The sequence below is a fragment of the Protopterus annectens genome, chromosome 2.part0 (genome assembly GCF_019279795.1).
Source record: "Protopterus annectens isolate FY-2018-M chromosome 2.part0, PAN1.0, whole genome shotgun sequence".
NCBI classification, from domain to species: Eukaryota; Metazoa; Chordata; order Ceratodontiformes; family Protopteridae; genus Protopterus; species Protopterus annectens.
Window position 1 is genome coordinate 1,393,231,154 of NC_056728.1, and position 21,751 is coordinate 1,393,252,904.

A 21,751-nucleotide genomic window follows, 5' to 3' on the forward strand; every position below is an offset into this window, starting at 1 on the left:
GGTATGCCAATGACTTTGTCCTTAGATCCACAGAGCAGGTGCTGTAGTGGAAACCAGGCCTAGTATGTGCCCTTCAGGACACATGACAAATTGACTACTATTTCATCTGGTCAACAAAGAGGGACCAGGCACGTCAGCAGATTAAGGGTGCAAAGATTTAAGGCACCAAAGCAATTAGATAAAACTTTTGAGTGAGGCATCTGTAAGAGAGTTATGCTCAGAACCTGGACTATATGCCAGTGATGGCCATCTCCAGTGGCAGAATAAAAAAGGATAAGGATTGTTAGGCCAAAATTAGTTTTCTGTGGCACATGTGCAATGATGGCATTGCTACCATTGAATTCCATGCATCTAAAGGTGCATCTTTACTCCATTAGACATAAATGTGATCACCTATGTTTTCAGTGCCTATGCAGACCACTCATAATTAATAGTGCAATACAAAAGTATACTGCCCTCTGTATCACAGGAATGACAGCGTCAGACTCACAACTGCACAACAACAGCAGCAATAAACAGGCTGCTGTGCTGTCACCTGCATTACAGGAGATGTAGTTAGCTGGAAAACAGCCCTTGTTATGCTTTACAAACAGGTTCAGTATCTGCAGAAACCCTTACCCAGTGCTGCTACTCACTTAACAGAACAAGTTCTGGACAGGTAAACTAATGAGAAAAAAAAATAAGATGCATCTTCATAGTACAAAGGCAAGAAAGTAGCTTGTAAAGTCAAAGTCCTGTGCACTAAACTGCTTTAGGTAAAGATAACTTTCAGCAAATGTTCACAAAGATAATATCATGTGATTTATACTACTGATTCATTACCTGTTTGAGACATCAGGCTCAAAGGTCAGCTAATAAATCTGTTAGCTGGAGAACAATATACAAGTGATCTTCTGACACACACACATTATAAACATTGTCTCAGAAACTGATGTACGTGGATCACACCAGTACAGCTTGTTCTTAAGCAGGCTGGCCTTGGTGAATGCAAAGGGAAAAAGTAATATCGCAGTCACTCATAACTCCAGCTGTGACATGTCTTCACTCACATATAAATGACATTACCGAGCAAAAATTTAATGAAGACTCAATGTGTGTTCACCTGAAAGAGGTAAGCTCTTTCGCTCTCCTGTTATACGGTGTTAACTATCTCAGTGCAAGGCATATGGGCAGAATGGAAGACACTGAAAATAAATAGCTCACTTTTATTAATTATAAGAGACAGCAAAAAGAAAGTTTGAATTCATTGTTGTAAAACAGCTAAAGCATTTACTGAGGACACTTACTATGGTATTCAAGTGATTGCTTCTTTCAGATGAATCAGTCACTTTAAGAGCTATTGTAAAAACAAAATCTTTTGAAGACAAATCCTTAGTATTATAACATCAGTGGAATAGCCTAAAGTGAAATATCATCAGCAGGAGAAATGCTACAGTTTATGCCCACATTTAAGCATCAGTCTTTATATAACACATGCCTACCTAAATGCATAATAAAGACCTCAACATTGTGGTTGTTCTGCATGTATCAAAAGAACTGTTTGTCCTCAGACTACACAACTGGCAGATGTGGCACAAAAGATGCCTTTAAGGGAGTGAGTTCCGGCTGCAGTGAAGACCACAGTGGTGCCATTCTTGGCTGAAGTTGTGCCCTATCCCAGGTCTATTACTATACAAGGGGTGTTTGCTTAACAAGTCAGTTCCCTGCTGTGGGCTGTATGCCATTATGTTTGTGAACTCAGAAGTGCTATTCTCACCATAAACATTTACAAATCTGTAACCAGGGAAACATGCATCAAAGTTTATCGTACTTCGGTATTTACATCCAGCTGCAGTTTTCATGTTTTGTTTGACTGATCAGGTTTCTTGCATGACCTTATATAAAATGTATCTCATTTATGCAAATGCTAGTGCATGAAGGCTTAAGGGGGCAACACATAATCACACAAAAACATACTCGGAGGCTCTAAATAAAGATCTGCCGAAGCAGCAGAGACCTCCAAAGCAGACACCCAAGCAGCCACTACCCCAAAACAAAACACGTGCAACACATATCTCACAAAGCCAGTGTGCCAAACAGTCACAGCCCTTAAGACTAAACAACACACCTGATACACTTGTAATAGTTGACTCTATCGTCAGGCACACTGACGTCCCGCTCACCAGGCTGAACAAGGAGAGGGTCACGGTGAGCAGCCTGTCGGGCGCTAGGATCCATCACATAACACAAGCACTCAGGTCACTCCAAGGCAAGTACAAATATGACTCAGTCATTGTCCATGCTGGTGTGAATGACCTGAGACGTACCTCCCTGGACTACATGAAAAGAGACATAAAGGAGCTCTCTGAGCATGTAGCCCAGGCCGGTATGACCCTGACCTTGAGTAGCATCTTACCCTCACCAAGAATGATGCCACAATATGAAGACAAGATGATCAATTTCAACAATTGGCTTAAGTACTGGTGTCATTCAAAGGGGATCCAATGCCTGTCAGCTTGGGATGATATGCTCGACAAGCCACAATGCTTCGCTAGGGATGACTTGCACCTGTCTCCCCTGGGCTTTCGGATATTGGCAAAGGCTCTTGCTACCCCCATAGTGCCTTTTAGGCAAGGCTCAAAAGACAAACCCACCTCCATAGGTATCACAAGGGATAAGAAACTAAGAGTAATGCTACTCAACGCCAGAAGTCTAAACCTCAAGATGCACACACTCGAAACTCTCCTTAGCATGGAGAACATCGATATCTGTGCAGTAACAGAAACCTGGTTCAGGGCTCCCGAGAGCACCCCAGCATTACCAGGTTATACCTCATACCATGCTTTTCGGCCCCAAAACTTGGATCGAACCACAAAAGGAGGGGGAGTATCGATATTAATCAAAGATACCCACACCTCCAGGTTGGTGGCAAAGCACGAAGCATCAGAGACTATCCATGTGCAACTAACAGTGGGTAAAACTGCTTTCCAGTTTATAGCCTGCTACAGACCACCCTCCCAAATCCAGGAACCCCACTCGGCCTTCCTGAGAACACTGGAAAATATGAAGGTCTCTCCAAACACCATTATATTGGGCGACTTCAACGACCCAAACATAGACTGGGAGCATTACTCTAGCTCCAACACCCTAGCCCAAAGGTTCCTAGAATTTATAAACTCAGATGCTATGGAACAACTTGTTACCACTCCCACAAGAGGGGAAAACATACTGGACCTGATCATCACCAACATGGGGACTCTATGCTCCAGACCAGAAGTGTATCCCTCACTGGTAAGATCAGACCATAAACTAATCTCACTGGATATTCACATCCTGACCCCACCCCCTGCCCAGAAAACCACAGTGAAAAACTTCTCTAAAGCAAATTTCACACTCCTCAAAACTGAGGTGGAATCCTTCAAAGCCCCTGGGCCTGTGGAAAATATGGCCCAGACCACAGAATCCTTTATAAACGCAGTCTATGAACACCTTCAGGAATGCATGGATCATGCGATCCCAAATAAAACCAAGACCCAATCCTCCAAAGGCAGACGTCCTGTCTGGTGGACCCCAGCCATAAACAAACTATACAATAGAAGGAGGAAGCTACTAAATGATAGAGCAAAATCCCAAAAAGGGAAGGCATCACTGATCAGTATTAGCAAAAAACTACGGGCACACATAAAATTGTCTAAGGCCAGCTTCGAGAGAAAAATTGCACAGGACACTAAGGATAATCACAAGGCTTTCTTTAGTTATGTTAGGAACCTGGGTGGTAATTCCCAGATATGCTCAGAATTAGTCCAAAATGACAAAAAATACACCGAACCCACACACATTGCCTACATCCTAGCTGACAGGTTCAGCACAAACTCCACCCCCCTCCCCACCAAAAGGGCAAATATCTATCCCAGCAGAGTGCTGCCTCCCTGACATCTCAGATGCTCAGGTAAGAGCCGCCCTCTCCAAAGCAAAAAACACAGCATCAATGGGACCAGATGGTGTCCCGGGCTGCATCCTACATGAACTCCAAGAAGAGCTAAACCCAAACATAAAACTACTGTTCAATCTCAGCCTTACTACAGGATATGTGCCCAAAGAGTGGCGTACAGCAACAGTGGTCCCTCTCCATAAAGGTGGTGCCTCAACGGATCCTGGAAACTATCGCCCATAAGCCTGACTAGCTTGGTCTGCAAAGCTATGGAAAGGATCATCATGGACCTCATAAATAAAGATATTGGGGACCTTCAAACACTGGATCCTACCCAGTTCGGCTTTGTTAAGGGCAGATCCTGCCTCTTAAACCTGGTTGATTTCTTTGAAACAGTCACCAAGGCCATTGACGAGGGGAAGGTGGTCCACACAGCCTACCTGGACCTAGCAAAAGCCTTCGATACAATACCCCACTCGGGCATTATAAATAAGCTCACCAGCTTAAATGTAAACCCCTATGTCACTAGATGGATTGCAAACTGGCTCAAGGACAGAACCCACATGGTTAGAATTGCTGGAGCCATGTCAGACTCCAAACCAGTTACAAGTGGTGTCCCACAAGACTCAGTCCTGGGACCTCTCTTGTTCGGTATATATTTCTCGGAGGTACAGGCCAACACGGAAGGACTGTGGCTGACCAAGTTCGCAGATGACTGTAAACTGGGTGCCATAATCGACTCTCCAGCCGACACAAGCATCCTCCAAAAGGGCCTCATAGAAACACACAACTGGTGCCAGAGCCATGGCCTCAAGCTAAATGCCAAAAAGTGTATAGTCATCCCTTTGGCAAAAACAAAGTGCCCACAAATTACCACATAGGTGGTAATCCATTAAGTACAGAAGAAGTAATTAGGGACCTGGGGACCCAAGTTGATAGCAATCTCTCATTTGACAACCATGTGGCCAAAGTGGTTAGAAAAACATTTTATATAGCCCACCTAATCATGAAGGGATTCACATCTAGATCAGGGGAGGTCATCATGCCTCTTTACTCATCCCTCATCAGGCCCATAATTGAGTACAATGCCCCTTTTGGGATGTACCTTACCAGACAGCTGCAGCTACTGGAAAGACCCCAAAAGTACCTCACCAAGAGGATCAAAGGGCTCAAACAGATGCCATATGCTGCCCGGTTAAAGAAACTGCAGCTCTACTCAGTGGCATACCGCCTGTTCAGAGGCGATCTGTGCCTGACGTATAAAGCCATGTCCAACCCGGAATTAATGGACATGCTGCACCTCAGAAAATCCAAATCCCATCGAGCTACACGCTCGAGAGACTTGAACCTCAGCACTGAAATAAATAGGACATGCTGGAGGGACAGATTCATAACCCAGAGGCTCCCTTCACTCTGGAATAAAATCCCAGTCCAGGTTAGGCAGAGTCCCTCATTGACTCTCTTCAAGAGGAATCTTGATGAGTGGATGGGAGATCGTAGGTTTACCCCGGGTATCACTTCTGTGTCACTGTTAGACAGAGGCACAGTATACTGACCTCGAAAAAGGGCATAGCAAAATAAATTTAAAATGGGTGGCGAAAGCCAAACACATTCTGGCTAGGCTTATAAATGCCCTAGGGCAGATAGCCTAGTATGAACCTATGAACCTATGAAAGGTGCAAAAGGTATGGTAATTTAGGTTTCCAGTAAGTGGTTGCGAAAAAGTGAAGTGAATGTCAAAATGGTGAATGGTAAGACAAAGACTATCGCTCTGTGGCCCTCTGTCAGCACAGTAGCAGCCACCTTCCTTCACCCGAACTGGCATCAACATAATGTATGTCCACTTAAAGAAACTTGTGGCTAAGCCTTGAATATTACCCCTGGTATTGTATATCAGGAAGAAAACATTACAGCTGCCATCAGTAAACGTGCAATAATTAAAAACATTTATAAAGCTGGCTAATACTATCCTTCCCACTAAAAAATATTACAACTGCACCTGTTATTTTTGAAATAAACTATTTGTAAAGCTAGCAAATATAGTAAACTATTTGTGAAGCCACTGAATAGTGTCACCAAAATAAATAAACAAAATAAAATAATTGCCGTAGTACCTGTGATTTGTGCAATAAATCTGCTTCAGTAGTAACTAAATAACACTTTTGCAATAAGTTTACAAATATGAAATTGATAAGAAGTATTAAAGGCAAGTGCTTAAGGGGGCAACAGCCTCTCTTGTATAGTGCATTTTACATATGATACAATGAAAACTGACAAACTACCTACACATTTTACATTAAAAAAATGATAGAATGATAATTGATAAAATACCAGCAAATTGTACAACAAAAGTAAAACAATGACATGCACAATAAACATAAAGACAACAAGCACACATCTTCATGTATGAACATCATTCATGCTGTGCAGGAGAAAAAGTATTACGGATGAAAGAAAACATTACCATGCGCACACTTGAAACTCTAGGTGCTTTCACTTTAGTTAGTCACTGGATATGGCTTCATTTTTCTCTGTTCCACAAGAAGGAAGGGTTAACATACTGATTCAAATGAGAATGACAGCTTTGACTGCTTTGACTGTTAAACCCACTGTCAATCATTCTACCTCAACCTATCGCCTGCATGTTGTGAAAACAGTGCTGCTATTCTTAACAATCTCTGTCAAAATATTCAGTGCTGTTTTTATTACAAGTAATGTAAATGGCATTATAAACAACCGATGTGTATCACTTTAAGATTTAGTTGTCAAGTTGCAATACTAAGTAGCTTAAAAGCAAACATAACAAACAGTTGCATGATATTCAGTATCTGATGGGAGGTTGGCATAATGGTTAAGGGGCTTACCTTGAAGACATAAGGTGCAGTGTTTGATTCTCACATGGTGTAATTGGCTAAGTTTAAAATTGTTAGGCTAGTACTAATCTATGAATGAAAGATTAACTATTTTATAAATGGTAAAAACCAGCATTCATGTTTACTGAAAACCCCAGACACCACAGGACAAACCTAAATTAAACAGATAAGTCACACATGCAAAAGCACAGTCATGGCCCACCATATGTTTCTTTAGCAGAATTACCTTATACAGGTGAAAGAAATTAGTTTATAAAATCCATGAACTAGTTCAGTGATAAACTGGCAGTGTTACAGTTATTCAGTATCATATTTATTGTGAACAAAATTACTGATAGCCAAATTAAATGCAGGCATCTGTCCTGAGTACAGACCATTTCCTTGACTATAATATGATACAAAAGGGCACAACAGTAGGTGATATAATCTAAAAACAAAACAAATTTTGTCTTTAATTAATGAATGCCCACTTTTGTAAATAAGACGTGTCTTCAAATTCAAACAAATTCTTACTATATAGCCAGTTAACATGGGTTGGGTAATTATTTTGACAGAGAATCTGTGATTTGAGCCAAGGTAAAGCTGCAGAGAAAGCCGTCATCTTGACAGAGAATCTGTGATTTTAGCCAAGGTAAAGCTGCAGAGAAAGCCGTAATTAGCAAATAACTACAATGCCTCTGAATAATACCTTTCAATCTCTTAGCACAACAATTTTGTATAAAGCCAAACATGATGGGGGGAGGCCCCCAAAGCAGGGAAAGATTTTAAATATTGGTCTTATAAACTTAGAACATTGTTGGAATAACAGGTTTTGTATTAGTTTGCATATTCTGAGGGTTTGAAATTGAAATGTCTGTCATTATATGGTGAGTTCTGTCCTCAGTGATTTGCCAGAAAACCACAACTTCTATTAGAAACAGGTAAAAAATTATGAGGCAAAAATCTAGACATTCTGTGAAATTCTGGACAGTTGAGAGGTGTGCTCTGAATCAAATGGTGTCAGACCTAACCATGCTGTTCTCCTTACCAGCCAACCTTACATGCATGCATGTGTACATACATACACTCGACTCCTTGATACCTACCTGTAGTCATGGTAAGAGCTGCAGCCATTCATCCAGGGCTGAATGAGTAAACAACAAAAGATGTTCACTGTTTCATCCTACTGAAAAAAATTAATTTGGTAGAATGATGCTTTGAATCTCTCTACCACATGAATCCACCACCAGCACCATTTCCAATATAGAGAACTTGGCTCATTCACATTAGCTGCTCCCTGGACTGTAGCATTTTTATGCATCTTCATCAGTAAAACTGGTCTTCATGCTACAGTGACTGCAGTAGAAAACACCAGTGGGAGGCACTCTCCAAGTCAGTCAAACAGCAGTGGGAGTGCGCTCTCCGAGGCAGTCAAACAGCAGTGGGAGTGCGCTCTCTGAGTCAGTCAAACAGCAGTGGGAGTGCGCTCTCTGAGTCAAACAGCAGTGGGAATGCGCTCTCTGAGTCAGTCAAACAGCAGTGTGAGTGCACTCTCTGAGTCAGTCAAACAGCAGTGGGAGTGCGCTCTCTGAGTCAGTCAAACAGCAGTGGGAGTGCGCTCTCCGAGGCAGTCAAACAGCAGTGGGAGTGCGCTCTCTGAGTCAGTCAAACAGTGGGAGTGCATTCTCTGAGTCAGTCAAACAGCAGTGGGAATGCGCTCTCTGAGTCAGTCAAACAGCAGTGTGAGTGCACTCTCTGACTCAGTCAAACAGCAGTGGGAGTGCACACTCTGAGCCAAACAGCAGTGGGAGTGTACTCTCTGAGTCAGAATTAGTACAATGCAGGAATCTTACAAGTTAAGGTTTCCATATCAAGGTAAGCCTTTCTGAATCCCAGGGACATTGTGTTATTGGTTTCACTTCATAATCTCGAAATGCTGAAATACCAAATTTCAGCATTCCGAGACCATGAAGCCGAACCATTCACAATACCGAATCCCACAATCACGAATCACACAGTCATGAACATACATACACCATACACCACATAACACGCACACCATTCCACCCACAGCACACAAACCAAACAACCCTACACTACATATAAGCATGGGGGTGCCCCCCACACCCCCCTACTTATATATACCAACTCTGAGATCACACATAACATAAAAAAAAACTCACACCATGGCATTCTCCACTCACTCGCAACAAATACACATCACACATACACAAACACTAACAAATCCAACACTCACACTCATACTTACACCTCCCTACCCTTACCCACACATACAACGTACAGAAACACACACACACACACTCATTCACCTGCAATTTCAGACACCATACCAGCCAAACACTACACGCAACGAACTGGAAAAGCATAAGCGCAAATTCGAGATATTCAAATTCACTCTTATGCACTTTAGGCATTCTGAATTTTCTGCTTCATGATCTCGGAATGCTGAAATTCGGTATTTCAGCATTTCGAGATTATGAAGTGAAACCGTGTTATTACATAAACTTTCAGTTCTTCTTGTTTACTTATTGAAATAATAGCAAAAAAAAAGGGGAGTGGTAAAAATTAAATGTTAAGCATATTTGTAACATTTTCTTTAAGGTATTTGATTATTTTATTTATTAGTGACACGCTAAGACCTAATAACTTAATACAGTATTCCTTATACACAGATAACCTGCCCTGCCATTTTGTGTCTGCATTTGGCGCTGGGTTTTGTACAACAGTGGTAGCATCTCCTGTCGATGTTGTGAAAACAAGATACATGAACTCTCCCCCAGGACAGTACAAAAGTGCACTGAACTGTGCATGGACCATGCTTATCAAAGAAGGACCAACAGCGTTTTACAAAGGGTAAGCCACTGCCTAATACATCTTCCTGCTGGTTTTCTTTCTTTCTTTCTGTTTAGTATGGAGTGTGTTTTTAAAGCCAACAGGTTTCTGAGAACTAGTTTTCAGTTGTGCATCCAAGACCTCCATAATTATGCGTGTCTGTGTTATTTATGAGTTAAATTATTTTATTTTATTTTATTTTGGCAACATTATCAATATTCACTTCCTAGAAGGTGATGTGCAGGCTGCAATTGTCAGTAACCTAGAAAAGATGAAGATATGGATTTTATAACGTTATAACGGTTACTTTTATTAAAAAAAAAAAAAAAAAAAAAAACAGAAGTGAAACTGTGGAATCTTTCCTATATTATAATAATGCAAAACACCTTGCAGACTGGGGTACAGTAATTTCTAGTTAATTATCAAGTCTGAGAAAGTGGTTTAATGCTTATCCTGTTGAAGAGCAAAATGCATGGGTGGCTGTGGTGGAATATGTTACAAGTCTGTGGTTGCAGAATTTTACTGTATTCTTATACCCTCATTAAGAGCTCAGGCTTCAACCCTCTGTATTAACTGCTAGGCAGAAAGCTTATATAGTCAACAGGGGTGTGAAGGCTGCACGTCACAAAAGGGTAAAGATCTCATTCATAAGCACGTTAAAGGTGTAACAGCAAATTCTGTTTTTTTTTTTTAATCTGAATTGCGTTTGTGTTTCAGAGTGCTTGGACCTGCAGCATTGGTCTTACGCTTCTGACAGTAACCCTTCTTATCTGCTCTGACATCACACTCATATTATAAAACTTCACTTTATTTTCAATTACAGTTACATTTTATGGCTATATAATGTACTCAGAGAAAAGGATGGAGACAAACAGATACCTCAGGGGTCAGTATTAGGACTGCACTTTTTCATTGTCCTATAAGCAACACTGCAGTACCTTTGCTTAATTAATTGCAAAGACTGCCCATTGTGTCACTAAAATCTATTTCTCTTTGCTTAGATGTGGAAAAGGTTCTTTGACTACTTGGTGAACAACATTGCACTGAAATACTAGCATAAAGAATAGTATATTGTGTAGGCTGCCAGAAATGGTGCAATGTTTCCAAAAGTGGCTGCCATAAGACAGAAACACTATTAGCTGCAGTGTATTCTTCCCTAAGAATATCTGCACTGCAGGAATTTAACTTCTTGTTACACAGGCAGAGAACAGGCACTCATGTGGCAAACCTGCTAGGAAATGTTAGTAGAAGTTATGTTAGGATCTGAAGACCAGGGCTGACATGCACCTGGAAGAACAGAAAGTTGATGCGCAAAAACTCCTTAAAATGCAGTCTAGAGCAGAGTAGCAGGTACAGCATATGTAGAACCCAAAGGTAAGTGGGGAAGGCTGCTTCTGGTTTTACACTGCTTTCAGATAAGTGGTGTCTGGCACCCAGGAAACACAGGACAGTATACTTGTATAATTCCTCAGGACTGGACACCCTGTGCTGGGGGCATGAGTTGGAATAATTAATTCAAAAAGGAAAGTGGCACCCCCATTGTGAAGTCTTCCCTGGTGAAATGTGACCACAAATCAGTCTCATTCGAAGTTACTATCACTTCTGCCCCCCACTCCCCGTAGCATAAACTAAACTAAAAATCTTCCACAAAACAGATTATAACCTCTTACAGGATGGTATAAATAGTTTCACTGCACCTCCTCCCTCAGATGGAGCTGGCAGCTATGCCAAGTTCTACACAAATGCTTTATACAAACACCTGAACAACTGCCTTGATGCAGCTGTACCTGATAGGACCAAAAAAGCTCCTCAAGGAAGACCAGACCTGTGTGGTGGACAATGGCCATTAACATGCTTTACAATAAGAGGAAGAAATTGCCATCTAAGCATAACAGGGAACAAGCCCCAAACTGGAAACACTCCCTCCTCAGCTTAAACAAGCAAATAAGACTCCTTGTGAAGTTCTGCAAAGCTAACTATGAATCCAAATTAGCTTCTTCAGCTAAGGACAACCATAAAGCGTTCTTTAGTATCATCTGTAACCTAAAAGGAAAGGCTCAGATTTGTGCCGAACTGGTGGTTAATGATAACACATATACCGAGCCTGTGGACATTGCTAACCTCACCTGAGGATCAGAACTGATGAAGTTCTTGTGAAATTATTTGGAATGAAAGTGGTTAACCTGTTATCTTTGAAGTTTATTGTTTTGGCCAATTAAAGTTTATTTTAATTAAGAATTCATGCCTGGTCATCTGTTTGTGAGTTTTATTTTCAAGTGTGGATATAATAGTTTGTTTTATCCTCGTTGCCATGGTTCTAAGTTTGTCAACATTGCTAACATGTTAGCAGACAGGTTCTGTGAAAACTTCACTCCCTCTTCCTTGCCACACTTACCCAAGACATCCCTACCACCTGTCCTCTACCATGTATCTCTAAAGAGTAGGTCTTGAATGCCCTCTCTAAGGTCAAAAATACAGCATCCATGGGACCTGATAACATCCCAGGCTGCACCCTACATGGGCTCAAACAAGAATCAGGAAAGCCATTGAGTACTCTTTTCAATCATAGTCTAAGCACTGGCTTTTTCCTAGCTGAATGGAAAAAAGCCACCATTATCCTCTTGCTCAAAGGTGGTGCTTCCACTGACCCTGGGAACTACAGACCTATTAGCCTGACTAGACTTATCTGCAAGGCCATGGAGAGAATCGTCATGGACCTTATTAACAAAGACATTGGTAACCTCCAAACACTTGACCCTACTCAATTTGGATTTGTCAAAGGGAGTTTATGCCTGCTAAACCTGGTGGACTTCATCGAGGCAGTCAACAAGGCCCTTGATGAGAGGAAATCTGTGCACATAGCCTACCTAGACTTAGCCAAGGCTTTTGAGACTATCCCTCACTCTGGCATAATTGACAGCCTCACCCAGCTAGGTATCAACCTATATATCATTGGATGTGTTGCTAAATGACTCACTGATAGAACCCATATAGTCAAAATAGGGGAATCCACCTCCAACAGCAGACCTGTTGTCAGTGGTGTTCCATAGGGATCAGTCCTGAGACCTCTACTGTTTGGAATCTATTTCTCTGAAGTGCAAGCTAAAACTAAAGGTCTGTTGCTGAAAAAGTTTGCTGATGACTGCAAACTGGGTGTGGTCATAGAATCTCCAAATGATGCCAACATCCTACAAGAGGGTCTTACACAGACAAATGACTTGTGCCAAAGTCATGGCCTTAAACTCAATGCAAAAAATGTATTATCATCCCTTTCAGTAAGAGTAATGTTCCTGCTAACTACCACACCAATAACAACACCCTAAGTACACACTCAGTGGTGAGAGACCTGGGCACATAGGTTGACAGCAACCTTACCTTTGATCACCATGTCTCCACAGTGGTAAGAAGGGCATTCTATATTGCTTATCTCATAAGTAAGGGCATTGCATCTAGAAAAAAAAAGTTATAACCTCCCTGTACTCTTCCCTCATCAGGCCAATAACTGAGTAAAAATGCCCCTTTTAGTATGTACATTTCCAAGCACCTGCAGCAATTGGAGAGACCACAAAGGCTCCTCACAAGGAAAATTCAAGGTCTTCAGCATCTGTCCTATGAGGACTGTCTGAAATCAGTGTCACATTATTGTGTTTCATACAGACTGCTCAGAGGTGATCTCTGCTTTGCATATAAGGTAATCTTTGACCCTGCTTTCTTAGAAATCCTACATATCCATAAGTCAAACAGTGTTAGTTCATAAAGTCCTACTTCTCATATTAACCTCCACGGCTTTAGCCAAACTATAACCTCTACAACCAGAATTAACAAACCAAGTAAATAAGAGAGTATCTTAGACTGGATACTTATAAACAAACACCAACAATCTTATAAGGTAGGAACATTGCCAGACAATGTAAGTGATCATTTTTTAACCTACATCATAAGAGAAAAGAATGATCTTCCCAACCTCCCCACCTTTAGGATAGCTCGTTCTATCAAACACTTTAACTTAGAATTATTTCAAACTGAACTTAAAGCCTGTGACTGGAACCCTTTAAAAACCCTTCCACTTGAAGAGGCTGTAAAGTATTTTAACTCTAAATTCCTATCTATCCTAGATATGCATGCACCTAAATGGTCCATCAGAATGAAGTCCAACCCAGCCCCATGGCTCTCTAATGAAACCAGACATCAAATCCTGCTTAGAAACAAAGCATGGGCTAAGTGGAGAGCAAACAGAAATATCTCTGATCAACTAAATTTTAAGCAACTGAGAAATAGTACAAAAAAGGCAATACTTACAGATAAAAAGAACTACTACTGTAAACTGCAGCAAACACAACAACATAATCCTCAAAAGTTTTGGGCTAGTATCAATAAACTCCTTTCCCCAGACCACTCTCAAACACCTACCCCACTTGACGCCGATCCAAATACCCCCCATCAAACTGCCAATACCTTTAACTCTTTCTTCACAGGCACCATACAATCTCTAGCTAGACAACTTATCCCAGACAATTCAAGCCATCCCACTACCCCATCAGGCTCTCTACCTACATTTAAACTACAACCCATCTCTACTACTCTCATCTATAAATTCATTCAAAACCTCAAGCCATGTACTCCTTCTGCTGACCAACTACCATCACAATATCTCCAAAAAGCAGCCAAAGCAATTGCCCACCCTATATCTTTCCTTATAAACAGAACAATCAAAGAGGGTACCGTTCCAATTATTTTGAAAATCTCCCATATTATTCCCCTACATAAAGGTGGGAACTCAAATGACTACTCAAACTACCGGCCTATAGCTCTCTTATCACCCCTAGCAAAAATTTTAGAAAAATGCATTCACAAACAACTTTTGCATCTTCTGTCACAATATAACATAATAGCAGACTGCCAACATGGCTTTAGGCCATCTCATAGTACCACTACTGCCCTTTTATCCTTTACAGATACCATTAATAGAAACCGCAATAAAAACATCCTCTCATCTGCACTCTTCATTCATCGACCTTTCAGAAGCTTTCGACATGGTAAACCGCACCCTCTTAATCAATATTCTTCAATCCCTTTCCTTTGACTCTCAAGCTGTTAAATGGTTCAGCTCCTACCTCAGCAACAGGCAACAGGCAGTTCTCTTTGAAAATCAAATTTCATCTGTTCTGCCAGTCACCCTCGGAGTCGATCAAGGCTCTATTCTTGGACCACTACTTTTCTCATTATATATCAATGACCTCCACATAGCAATTCCTCAAGCCACCTACATTCAATATGCAGATGATTCAACGCTTGTATGCTCAGCAAACTCCCCATCTGAACTTTATTCGCTTACTCAAAAAGTTTTTAATACTGTAGAAACATGGTTTACAAAGCGCTGTCTCCTCCTTAATGCCAAAAAAATCAAACTCCTTCTCTTTTCCGCCACTACCAAGTCCTCCCCCTTAGATTTCTCAGTCTCTTCCAATAATGGCACTGTCATATTCCCTGACTCTACTACTAAACTGTTAGGAATAACCATTGACAACTATCTTACTTTTGATCACCATATAAATAACACCATTAAAACAGTAAACAGAAAAATAGGCTCCTTTTATAAAATAAAACCTTTCCTAACTCCAGTAGCCAGAACCAGAATTGCTCATTCCCATCTAACCTCTACTCTTCTGTATGCCTCACCTACTTATACCAACCTAAAGAAACATAATCTCAACAAACTAGCAACTTCCTACAACAACATCGCCAGATTTGCCACTGGCAATCCCTTTAAAAACCACCACTGTTTGAATCTTCGGCAACTAGACTGGCTTGAATTCCAAAACCAACTGACAATCTCCCAACTTACGATTGTCCACAAAATATTTTATCAACCCAACGCTACCCCTATACTGTCCAATCTCCTTATCCCCTGTAAAAATCTGAATTCCCTATGTTCTTCTAGCAAACTCCTCGCAACCATTATAAAATCTAACAACATGGCTGGTGACTCTCTGTTTACTAACTCAGCAGGAAAAAACTGGAACTTGCTACCTACTGAACTAACCCTAATCACATCCTTGCCTCTCTTTAAACAAAACTTAAAAACACCTCAAAATTCACTGGTTATGCCCCTGTAGCAACCCCGACTAACCACCCCCTCCACCCTCTCCCACCTCTGTACTTTATTTCACATTCCTTACAAACTTCAAAACTTTTAAATTATTTTACTTGCAAGTAAGTCTTGCACTGTTTCAAACTCTAATCTATATACTGCTGAATAATGTTCTACTAGAAGTGAAAACTTCCTTATGTATCTTACTGTGCTACATTCTATTGTTGATTTTCCAAGTATATATATTATTTACTGATGCTTTTTCAAGTGTAAATACTTTTATTATGTTATAATTCTTGCTGTATTTTTTTTTATCAATCCTTTCTTTTAACATGTAATTACATTTTAATTTTTTTTCTATCTTGTTGGAGCTTTTCTCCCCGGGCCTCTACTGAAAATGGAAATATATCCAGCTAGACCAGCCAGGTTAACAAATGTAAAATAAATAAATAAATAAAATATGGGTTAGTCAGTCTAATGGGCTCAACCTGATATGTGACATTAATAGAACCTGCTGGAGGGACAGATTTGTCTCCCAGCGGTTACCACACCTTTGGAACAGACTCTCACTTCATGTCAAGCAGAGCACCTTATTGGCCCTCTTCAACCGCAATCCGAATGGTTGGATGGTTAACCATAAGTTCACCCCAGGGGTTTCACCTATGTCCTTCTTGGACAGGGGTGATAGGTGCTGATCGTGGAAATAAGGGTAAAACATGGCTAGGCTCATAAGGGCCCTAGGGTCATTAGCCTAGTAACCTCCAATGTTCCTATGAAAAGGGGTAATAGCCCACTCAGACTACCTCAGTGTATAAATGCAAGCAAGCAAATTAATTAATTAATTTATATCTACAATTTTAGCCTTCATATAGATCTTACATAAGCAAATGGCCATGGAAGTGGCACTTGAGAGGATATCTTTACAAATAGAGTTCAAGACTGTAAGAGAGCTAATAATGCTGGCCATGTAAAATTCTGTTTTGCCTTACTGTTTTTACCCTCTCCATGTCCACAAATCACATGCAGACAGCACTGGCAAACTTTCACGATCCCTCTCCAAAAACCTATGCAAGGGCAAGGAGTTGATCTGCTGTTTCTTAGTCAGAATGGAATCTGCATTGCTCTTCCCAAGTCAGAGGTTCAACTACTGGGTGACATCTCTATTTCAGCACCCTTAGTGAATGTTTTCCCAGGGTGACATCTCTGTTTCAGCACCCTCAGTGAATGTTTTCCCAGGGTGACATCTCTGTTTCAGCACCCTTAGTGAATGTTTTCCCAGGGTGACATATCTGTTTCAGCACCCTTAGTGAATGTTTTCCCAGGTTGACATCTCTGTTTTAGCACCCTTAGTGAATGTTTTCCCAGGGCAACATCTCTGTTTTAGCACCCTTAGAGAATTTGTTCCCAGGGTGACATTTCTGTTTCAGCACCCTTAGTGAATGTTTTCCCAGGGTGACAGCTCTGTTTTAGTACCTTTAGCGAATGTTTTCCCAGGGTTACATCTCTGTTTCAGCACCTTTAGTGAATCTTTTTCCAGGGTGGTATATCTGTTTCAGCACCCTTAGTGAATATTTTCCCATAAAGGATGAGGACCACATCCTCCCACTCAAATTCACTTGAAAATCAGAATCACTGCCCCACCTTGTAAATCTCAAGGTACTGTCCTGGTACTCCACAAAAGTATGCTAACCATGACACCCTAACAATGTACAGCACCTTCAACATTTTCAGTCAGATCTCATCGAATCCTAACAAGCTACAGCATAAGAACTGCTTAATCGCAGTGCTGATCTCTTCTACAGAAACCGAACAAATCACACCACCTTCTGTTGGTGGTGCCTAATCAGGGGACAGCACACACATTGGATTTAGGCGCTCCTCAAATTGTTCATTTTATATCTTCATGATGACTCAAGATGGGGTTACTGTCCACCCATCCTTGCTAAGAACAGTGTGAAGAATGTACCACCTTCACTTTGGCTGAAAGTTTGTGTGTGTACAATTCTGCATTCATGGCTTACTATATTGATAATCTGATGAAAAAATATTAAATATAAGGCTTTCATCAAGCAATCTGTCCAAAGTGTTATAAGTCTTTACTAATATAGCCGTACTTCTTATTCTGAACTGGTTTGGATTGTAATAACTAAATAACAGAGGGAACATGAGCTTATAAGCTGGAGTCTAATAAACTAATCTGTGAGCCTATGAGTCTATAAATTCTTATGATTTTTTTTTCTGATCTGGTTTACTGCATGATTCATATACATAGTGTGCTGTCTGATGCCAGTCAAGAATGTGCCCTTACTGACTCCATCTGGTGCTTACGTTTCTGTGCAGTACTTGTACATTACATATAACAAGTCTTGTCAGAAATATCAGAAAATCCATCTTTTATTCCAAGCCACAAGAACTTGGCGTAATTGTACTGCCTTGTTGTACTTTTTCTTAAAAGTACAATATTACTTACTATGATGCACTGGTACTTACAGTTAAGTACTAAAAAAGAAAGATTAACAAAATACACTATCCAAAACATTCGATAAATGGAGACTAGATAGTAGTAAAAATGTCAGAGAATTACTTAATGCATTTTGATAAAGTAAATACTTACAATTATATATAAAAAGACAATCTAATTAAGGATGTTTATTTATTTGTTACAGATTTGTGCCATCCTTCTTGAGGCTGGGATCATGGAACATAGTCATGTTTATTACATACGAACAGCTAAAACGAGCAATGATGATGTCACGGAGGACTGTGGAATATGCAATATAAGTCTTACCTGCACTCCTAAAAGAACATTGTGCTGCTCACGCAATGAAATGCACAGTCATTTTTGTAAGGGACATGCACATGCACTTTACAAGCTGGATGGCTCTTTGAAATGACGAGTACACTGTCATGTTACATGTTGTAGTCTGAAACTTGGATTGTACAGGAAACAGCAGAAAAGTCCACTCACACACTTTGTATCACAAACTCCATGTTACATTATCCATGGTACAGCATGTTGTAAAAGATAAGCATTTCATCTTCAGTTACCATGGAAGAATAACTGACCAGAAGACAAAAAAGAGGCTTATATGGTAGTGTAAGAAGGTTATTCATGTACTGACAGGTACTGGTACAATAAATAGGTATGGTGCATCTCTGGAGTTGTAACTCATAAGGTAAAAGACTCATTTGGTAGAAAAGTTTTGCTGGATATAAGGTGAGATATTGCACAAATGAGTGAATGTTCATTTGTGAGTCACATGACTGAATTAAAGTTTTTAAAATATAGAAGGTAAGTAGAAGTGTGTAACAGAATGAATGTTTGATGACTGAAATGGGGGCAGTTGTAAAGATGTCAAACTGTGTCATAGCAATTAGTGTGTCTGTATGAGTGTTTGTGGGTTACAGTCAGACTAGGGGATAGATTTAGTATTGTGCATGTTTGGTGTTTTGAATGTTCTGTGTCTTTTTGTCTTATGTAGTGGTACTGTTAGGGGAAAGGGTTTTAAGTAACAATGTGTAGGACTGGAGTTGGGGCACTGGGCTAGACTTAGGGTTAGCACATATGAGTAAGGGTGGGCAGGGCTTCACTCTTAATCATGTGTGCTTGCTAACCCTAACCCAACAATCACAATCATGCTCATTACATTACTAAAAACCCTTTTCCTAACAATACTACTGTTAATATGATGCTTGCTCTGGGTTTTGTAGCTGGGTTTACTGATGTAGGGCCTTTTCCCAATGGGAGAGAAGAATTCAGTATTTTGTGATTCACTCATATCAGTATTTGGAGGTTTGAGCATTCTCTCTTTTTTGTGTTGTACCATTTGAGGTCCTCTCATTTGTGTATTTTACCTTTCATGATATAATTGTCTTTGGGAATGGCAATTCTGTGTCCTTACCTGTACGTACCATGCATTTCAAATTGTAAAGTCTGTACGAGTGCTACAAAAGGGTGACTTGTAGGTACTGTTATGGATCTGTAACTATATGAATGGTGAACAAAAGGCTGTCATAATTCGTCAAGAAGACGTAAAAGCTGCATTGCTAGTAGTTAGTTTACTGGTCTGCATTATAAAAGAAAAGACAGGAGCATCTTAGTTCTGTGCCGCCGTATATATTTTCAACACAGAAAGCAAGTGTAACAAGCTTGTTTGATAGTCTGAAGCAATACAAAAGCTGAAGTAAGTTTTCTGGAGATAAGTAATATTCAACAGTGCACATATGGTGCTTACTATTAAGCCTGCTACAAAATAAAAGTGTGCACTACCCTTCCAGATAACGAGGCTACATCCTCAAAGGGTTAAGGGTACTTCATAGTTTTTAAGGGGCAGTTTACAGGCTAACTGCTGGCTTCCTGTCTATAGTGTAGAAGATTATGTATGTGAGTATGTATGCATGTATATTTGCACATATATGTATGTATGCATATACATAATAAAGCAAGTTAATTATGACTCTTAACAAGGATTGATAAAATGAATGTTTGTAAAAGTAGTTCAGAACTACATGTATCGCTATGCATATGCATTTATAGATCTTTGTAAAGGCTTGCAGTAGAAGATACTTCAGAGCGATGTGATGGGGAAGGTGAAGACTGCATTCGTATGATTCTGTGTCTTTTATAAGGTGGGCTATGAGAGGTACTATGCAGTTTAAAAGACTGCAGTGATAATGGAGGAAGGAATAACAGCCACATAATGCTGTCCTGTACCATACTTTACGCAAAGTGTTAAACACGTACTTCACCCTGCAAAAAAAATTGAAAAACGTTTTACTGATTATTACAATTGCTGGGCTTTCTTTTTATACTCCTTTAAGAGAGTTGACATTCACACACCTGAAGTACTCTTATAAACAAAAATAATTGCTGCCAAGACATTAATACAACACCTCTGTGTATGTAAAACTCTCTCTTCCTCTTCAACTTAGGAAAGCAGAAAACATAGTTCCTGCAAAGAGGCATTGTACTTACTTTGAAGGTTCATGTATGCACTTTGTAATATGACATATTACACATTATAAGCAAATCATTCATTCAGTCTGAATGTGACACCATCACTGGCAAATAGAAATCTCAGTCACGAGTAAATAAACAATTGACTTCTACTGGAACATTCTACAGTCAAGTATACAAGGACAGTTACAAATATTTTTTTAAATATCAAGACATGCCCATTCCAACATCGTCTGTTATGCTGTCAGTTCAATCAGATATCTAAAGAACTGTTTCTGTGTCAGAACTGCTTTAATTAGGCATGATCATTTTATCAGACCTTCACAAATTTGGTTTTATAGTATCCTCTGTACATTGTTATAACACACTAAACAGTACACAGTTGCATAAAGTAATACATAAGAAAACAATGAATTATCGTCAATATTCTCTTAAACCTAGATCATATACTTTTTATCATGACTACACAGTCCTTTTACAGCCCTCCCCTTCTTACAAAATAGTGGCTCTCTACTCCACCCCCCTTCACAGACACCCACATACACACACAATCACGTGTGTGTGTGTGTGTGTGTGTGTGTGTGTGTGTGTGTGTGTGTGTGTGCGCGCGCATGTGCTCACTGGTACCATGCCTTTGTTCCATAAAATTTGAGGTGGAGGGCAAAAGAGGACCCACTTTTAAACTTGTTTTCCTATTATGAGAGTAATATGATAGTTTGACAGTCAGGAACAGTCCTGGCTAGCCAGGAGTAAATCACATGGTAATTCCCTTCCCTGCTTACATAAACCATTGTGAAGCTCCTGTTACAGCCAAACTCACAAAATCTAAAATCTATCTGAAAAAAACAAAACAAAACAAAAAAAAATAAATTAAAAAAACAGAAAACTCGCTCTGTATTTCTCACTTTTTCCTCAGATATTCTTCACTAGAAATTGAAGGTGAAGTTCAAATTTAAACTTTATTTCTCTATTTCTATTATGCTTCAGTAAGATGAAAACTGTGCGCATATATATATATATATATATATATATATATATATATATATATATATATATATATATATACACATATGTATATACACATACAT

At 40.0% G+C, this 21,751-nt stretch overlaps 1 protein-coding gene across 1 annotated transcript in view; it reads left to right on the forward strand.

The window, feature by feature from the left end:
* The window catches only part of UCP1 (uncoupling protein 1), a 57,193-nt gene extending 36,068 nt beyond the window's left edge, over positions 1–21,125 (forward strand). Inside the window, exons 6-7 of the mRNA XM_044061618.1 lie at positions 9,456–9,636; positions 18,373–21,125. Coding sequence (XP_043917553.1) covers positions 9,456–9,636; positions 18,373–18,487 — 296 coding nt within the window. The 3' untranslated portion in view covers positions 18,488–21,125. The remainder of the gene's footprint in view (positions 1–9,455; positions 9,637–18,372) is intronic.
* The last annotated feature ends 626 nt before the right edge of the window (positions 21,126–21,751 follow it).